The sequence below is a fragment of the Cariama cristata genome, unplaced genomic scaffold, assembly GCF_000690535.1.
Source record: "Cariama cristata isolate BGI_N322 unplaced genomic scaffold, ASM69053v1 scaffold4439, whole genome shotgun sequence".
Lineage (NCBI taxonomy): Eukaryota > Metazoa > Chordata > Aves > Cariamiformes > Cariamidae > Cariama > Cariama cristata.
In genome coordinates, this window is record NW_009633874.1 from 34,018 (window position 1) to 40,514 (window position 6,497).

Sequence of the window (6,497 nt, forward strand, 5' to 3'; positions counted from 1 at the left end):
AAGCTGCGAGAGCACATGCAGAGGATGCACAACCCAGAGAGGGAGGCCAAGAAAGCCGATCGAATCAGCCGCTCAAAAACATTCAAGCCTCGGATAGCTTCCACTGACTATGAAAGCTTCATGTTCAAGTGCCGACTCTGTATGATGGGTTTCCGCCGGAGGGGGATGTTGGTGAGTGTCTGCGTGCTCTAGCTTCTCTTACAACTTCTGTACTCAATTCTGATGAATAGTTAAGGAATGAAGATGGAATTCCAATGGCTGGAACAAAGGATGCTGTGAAACCGGGAGAATGTTATAGCTGAGTTGAGATTATAGGTCTTCTTTTAAACCTGTGTGTCTTATCTCTTCAGCAAATGTGTGCCTTTGTGTATTTCATTGTCTGTGTTGTAGGTCTCCTTGTCGCTAGCGTATTTCAACACTTAAGTAATGCTGATTGATGTGTAAAGTATTTAACAGAACATGAGGTTAATATATTGACTAGTTCAGCCTTACTGCCTCAGTTTTCCTGACTGTCTGTCCTACTTTTTGTTTCTCGCCCTTCTTGAGGGGCCTCACCTGGCCATGCCGTGTAACTGCCACTGCGTAAACGGTGTTACGCAGCGAGGGATCTTCTTTGCAAATACTTCGTGAGGGATGTGATCTCTGCTAGCAAAAAGGCCTCCCTCGGCAGAGGCCCTTTACATTACCTCGCACTCAGCTGCGAGAGAGTTCTGGCAAGCTATTTTACCCTTTTCCATCTTATTTTAGAGATTAGAGAAACTGTAAATGAGCTCTAGCAAGACAACATTTACCTTCAGCAGCTGACTGCGAATGCGTAATAACCTTTGCAGCAGCAAATGTTTCCGGTCCTGCTGGCTAGCATCATTACAGTTTTGGTTTGGCTGTTACCCATGTCTAGGAGAAGAGCGATTGCTTGGCTTCCAGCTGTAATATGCTCTCTTGTTCTCTGTGTTTCTTTCTCCTAAGGTGAATCATTTATCAAAGAGACATCCAGACATGAAAATAGAAGAGGTGCCAGAGCTCACGTTGCCCATCATCAAACCCAACAGAGATTACTTCTGTCAGTACTGTGATAAGGTATGTAAGGAAGTCACCCCTCAGAGGGTAGCTCAGTCCTAGACCTGTATGCAACCAATTTGTCTCTGCATAGAAACATCTGGCAGGGTTTGTAGCTTTTTTGGGGTGCTTGCCAGTAACATTCCTGCAGTACTGTCCAAGAAAAAATAGGACGAAATGCACGTAGGTCAAGGCAGCTGAATGCTAATTGAAAACCGCAGTTCTCCTTTTCTGCTGTCTCTAGAGTTGGAAGACTTAAATACTGTGATCCAGCAAGCCGTCGCTCACCCTTAGCCCTGTATCACTTTTTTGTAACCCAGGACTAAGTATCTTGTGCGTCTGTAATTCCTGAACAGTAATTTCCTATGGTTTGTGTGTCACTTCTAAAAGTTAGTCCCAAACCCCTTTTATTTTAAGCTGCTTACTTAGTCACATGCCGGTAATTCCCAGTGTTCATCGGAGCCTGAAGCTTCGTCTGCACTGCCTTTGGGTTCCTGTTCTTATTCCCTGGCCTTTGCTTTTTATGCATGTGGGCCTTTATTTACCAGGGAGTGTATTTTGACTGTCCTTATCCTCAGTACATTCTTCCATGATGCCTCCTTCCTTTTGTTTAAAGGGGGAAAAAAATGGTTAGCTTTAAACAATATTACAGAATATTTGTTTATTGGTGTGCCTGAAAAGAATTTTAAAAAATATGTTGATTGCCAAAGGCTATTAAAACAGTTAGATGCTTTGTGTGAGAGTGGAGGCATCAACCCTCATGACAAATTAATGTTGGACAAATTACAGCTTTGGTGATCAGTGGCTTCTCTGACATCTGACCTTCAAGTATCAGGCAAAAAGGGTTTTCCTCTTCCTGCCCTGCTTTGTTTTGTTGTGGCATATGACGTGTTCTCAAATGGCTTCTGCATGCTACACGAGAAGGAGTTGCTTTTATGGGTTGATTAAACGCTGTGGGGTATATGTATTTTCATGCATTATGGTGTAATTGTTTGGGGATTTAACTCAACATACTGTCTAAAACAGCATGCAGACATTCCAGATAAAGATAACTGGTAGCTGTCTTCTGTGCCGATATCAGGATTACACCATTTTCATTCCAAATCTTTACCCTGCAGGTATACAAGAGTGCTAGTAAACGCAAAGCACACATCCTGAAGAACCATCCTGGTGCTGAGCTACCTCCAAGCATCCGAAAACTGCGCCCTGCGGGCCCGGGAGAGCCGGATCCCATGCTGAGCACCCACACCCAGCTGACAGGCACCATAGCCACCCCTCCGGTCTGCTGTCCTCACTGTTCCAAGCAGTACAGCAGCAAGGTATGGGGGTTGTTTCATAGCCTCTCCCTGGTGATGCTCTTTCACCACAGTCTCTGTCATCTGTCAGTCCGCAAGCAGAGCTCTTTTATTCTGAGTCAGAGTGCTGGTTTCATGCTGCGTGCTGACAATACTGGCACAGCCTGCTTGTTTTATGGCAAAAAGGTTCCCTAAATAGAGGGCGTGAGCTTGAAAGAAGAAATGGAAATGTTATCGGAGTGCGGTCACAAATTGAAAAGCTTGGAAGCTGCTCGCTGACAGTGACAAGGGAGAGGAGGAGAGAAACAAAATGCAGAAAAGGTGATCTCTGCAAAAGGTCTCCAAAATATGTGGCTGTGTTGGGGTAAAAAGCTTAGGGGCTGTGATGTTTGGGGCAATATTTCAGTATCAGATAGCTCTAATCAACAGCAACTTTGTGAACCTTGTTTCCTTCTTGCTGACCAGAGCATCCCATAGTGTGAATCTTGATGCAGCCTTACCGAGGGAAACCTAAAAGCTGCAGTCTGCGGGGCTGTTGGATTTCAGTTGGCCCGAAGCGGAGTTACTGACCATCTTTCTAATGCTCTTTTGTATCTCTCTGTAGACGAAGATGGTACAGCACATTCGCAAGAAGCACCCGGAGTTTGCTCAGCTCCCGAACACAATACACGCCCCGCTGGCGACAGCTGTCATCAGTTCCACTCCTGCCGTTCTCACCACTGACAGCACTACCGGAGAGACTGTTGTGGTAAGGACTCAAGACATGTTAGATCAGGCCAATGGAGGGAAACAAACAGAACAGAAACGCTCTGGTATCGTAGTCTTTGTGTTTATTTGGCAGACATTGTTTTAAAGCCTGTGTTAGGACATTATTTGAGATCACTTCTGTTATTGAATCTGTGTGGCTTAGTTTTGGCTCTGCCAGGAATGTATTTCTTTCTGGAGCTCTTTAAGGATTTGTTGTTTTTCCCTACTCTATTCCTGTCTTTCATTCAGACCGATACGCTACCGACTCCACATAATACTTTCACACAAGCCTAATTAACTCAGGAATTCACATCTCTTGGATTTTCACTGGGACTGTTCTCCCCAGGGGTGCTTGCAGTTCTTGGGATCGAGAGGACAAGTTGAACAATGACTGGGGACTGGATCAAACTCTGTTCAGAGGAGTCAAAAATCTCTCTGTAATCCCTTGGACAGCACAGTACTGAGCGATACGTGGCTGATCCCTCCACTCTTAATACATGAGCTGCTACGGAAGTGAAAGCTGAGACTAAAAAAAAAAATCAGTCTTCTGTTCTTAAGGGGTTCTGGGATGCTGCAGAGTTTTAAAAATCGTATTGACCACAGTTTAAAACTTCCTATTTGAAGACTGTAACAGGGTAAAAGTCGGTTTTGCTTGAAAATGGGCAGATTCAACCAGGATGCTGTTGGCTTCATAAACGTGATTAGGTGCTAAATGTCTTCACGCACCTTAAATACAGTTGCCAAGAAAAGTAACACTCTGGCAGGTGAGGAGAAAAGGTGGAATATGTCAGAGAAACACTTTTGACTTGGAAACTAAGTCAGCTCTTTACAAATGCAGGATTTTTGTTGTCCAATACTGTTAAGTCAGAAGATTAAATTACTTTATTATTGTATGTTAAGTTAGCCCTTAAAGGTCCTGACTAGCATTTGGACGGAAGAGAGCAATTCTAGTGGATGATCCTTGGTGATTGCTTATGACCTCATCCTCTCTATACGTGAAGCTCTTGTAAATAAATGACTAGGCCCAATGGTGTAACTGTAGATTCAGTGTGATGAAAGAACTACAGCCCTGCAAAAGTATTCAATCCGGTAGACAACATGTGATGATAGTCTGTATCTCTCTCTGTCCCTGCTCAGACAACAGATTTACTGACACAGGCAATGACGGAGATATCCCAGACCCTCACCACAGACTATCGAACCCCCCAGGGAGACTACCAGCGAATCCAGTACATCCCTGTGTCTCAATCCACAACTGGCTTGCAGCAGCCTCAGCACATACAGCTGCAGGTTGTTCAAGTGGCCCAGGTGAGTAACCTGTTGGGGGACTTGATGTGCTTTTGACCCCCTCCCGTATCAAGCCTGTGCTTTCTTGGGGCTGTAGAGCTCAGAATTTTGTTAAGAAGTAGTTATAAAAAGTAGTGTGGGCTATTTTTTACAGATAAATTGATAATGCATAGGGTTCCCACTGTAAACATCATGTACTGGGCATAAATAGTCCTGGTCTTGGTCAGACATATCAACGTAGTCCTAATTTTGTTCTACCCATCTGGACGCCTTTGGTTGAGTCTGCTCCGGGAAAGTTTTCCAGCAACTGGAGAAGTGGGTCAGTGGGTGACACATTTTTGCAGTCGAAGACTAATTTGTACTGCCCTGTTCTCAGTGCGGCAGAGCCAAAATTTGGAAGTGCAGAAAGCGCTTGCTTTTTCCCTTCATATCATCTATTAGAATACTCATTCTCTATGACACTCAACAGCTTCCTAAAAATAAAACCAGAGTAACTGAGCTGAGGAAAAATAACTCGGGCAGCTGTAAGAAACGGCCATAGCCTTCAAACCTGTTATCTTCTCGGTGAAGCTGAAACTACCATGTGTTTATATTTGAATCTAAAATTCTGTGTTCTCTCGGGCCTCTCATTACAAATTAGGTTATGAATTTGGTTAATAAAGGCCTAAACGATGGCCCCAGTTAATATTGACTGAGGCTGTTCTAATGATACAAGAGCACAAACACTGATTCCTGCAGCTAATATTAATTTTATCAAGATCTGAGACTTGTAATTAAATTACTCCAATTGGTATCGTTAGCAGGTGTGGCTCAAAAATAGCCCTTAATCAGTAAGACTCTGAGCATTTGTCTTGATACAGAGCTTTGTCAAACTACAGAATTGGATATGCAGGTCTCAAGTACGTATACATTTTATAGAAAGATGCTTACAAAGAAGGATGGTCCAGTGGTTGACACTAACCCTGGTTTTCAGACCCTTTGATTTGAGTCCAGCTGCTGGCGCAGACAGCTTGCATGACCTTAGGCGAGTCCTTTCCATTGATATCACCAACATGTAACCATCTCGGTGCCGTTACTTCTGTTAAGTGTGCTGCTTTATTTCCCAGGAGTGCAAAGAGGATAAACGCAGGCTTGCATAGGAGTGCTCCATGGCCTCGCGAAGGCTTGTGCTTCACTGTTCTAGACCTTGTATCACAGAAGAGGTTTACATGGCTGCTTCTGCAAAGAATTTGAAGTGTACACCTCTGCTTAGATTTTTTTTTTTTCCCCCCCCTCCCCAGGCTACCTCACCTCACCAGTCCCAGCACTCCACAGTGGACGTTGGGCAGCTCCATGACCCCCAAACGTACACCCAGCATGCTATCCAGGTGCAGCACATCCAGGTCACAGAGCCGTCGCCAGCAACTCAGTCATCATCGCAGGTATTTCAGTCTGCTCTTGCAGGAAATGTTTTCCCTACCAGTCTGCTCAGCTGGCATATTACGTCTGCTGATGCCGGAGATGGTCTTTTCCATGTCATTTAAAGGACCGCATATGAACTGACTCTCACGTGAGCATCTCTTGAGATCATTGAGTAGTTCCCAGGTGTTCCTAGGGTATATGGGGGTGTTTTGTTGTGGTTTTGTTAGGGTTTTTTGTTGTGTGGGGTTTTGGTTTTGTTTTTTTCTTTCCCGACAGTGTATACAAAGTAGAAACAAGTGGCTGGGAACAGGCAAATTTGCAGCTTAAGGTTAGCCAATTAAAAGATGTAAATGGAAACTGGCATTCCTCATTTGAAGCTTAGCTGTTCATGCTGTTGGGTAGTATTTAGCCTCTAATCTCAGTTCTCTGCTACAGACTTGCTATGTAACCTTTGGGAAGCAATGTCTCTTATTTCAGTTTCCCGATCTCTGCTTACTAACCATAGAGTCAAGCAAGTTGGAGGAGAGCTTTGCAGTTCTTGTGCTTGATATGCTATAGAACCCTCTTCCCCTCGCTGTATTTTCCCTTAAGAAGGATATATTTGTAACAGCACAGAGGTATGCAATCCTTAGTACACTGGGAACACTTAGACTTTTTTTTTCCCCTTAGGTTGGGGGTCAGCCTTTGAGTCCCTCCTCACAACAATCTCAG

The 6,497-nt window shown here is 44.2% G+C and overlaps 1 protein-coding gene across 1 annotated transcript in view; it reads left to right on the forward strand.

Annotated features, from left to right (window-relative positions):
• Positions 1-6,497, forward strand: part of PRDM10 (PR domain containing 10) — a 33,665-nt gene that overhangs the window by 24,902 nt on the left and 2,266 nt on the right. Inside the window, exons 13-19 of the mRNA XM_009706916.1 lie at positions 4-171; positions 967-1,077; positions 2,175-2,375; positions 2,956-3,099; positions 4,236-4,406; positions 5,666-5,806; positions 6,456-6,497. The exon at positions 6,456-6,497 is cut by the window's right edge and continues 157 nt beyond it. Of these exons, the coding sequence (XP_009705218.1) occupies positions 4-171; positions 967-1,077; positions 2,175-2,375; positions 2,956-3,099; positions 4,236-4,406; positions 5,666-5,806; positions 6,456-6,497 (978 nt within the window). The remainder of the gene's footprint in view (positions 1-3; positions 172-966; positions 1,078-2,174; positions 2,376-2,955; positions 3,100-4,235; positions 4,407-5,665; positions 5,807-6,455) is intronic.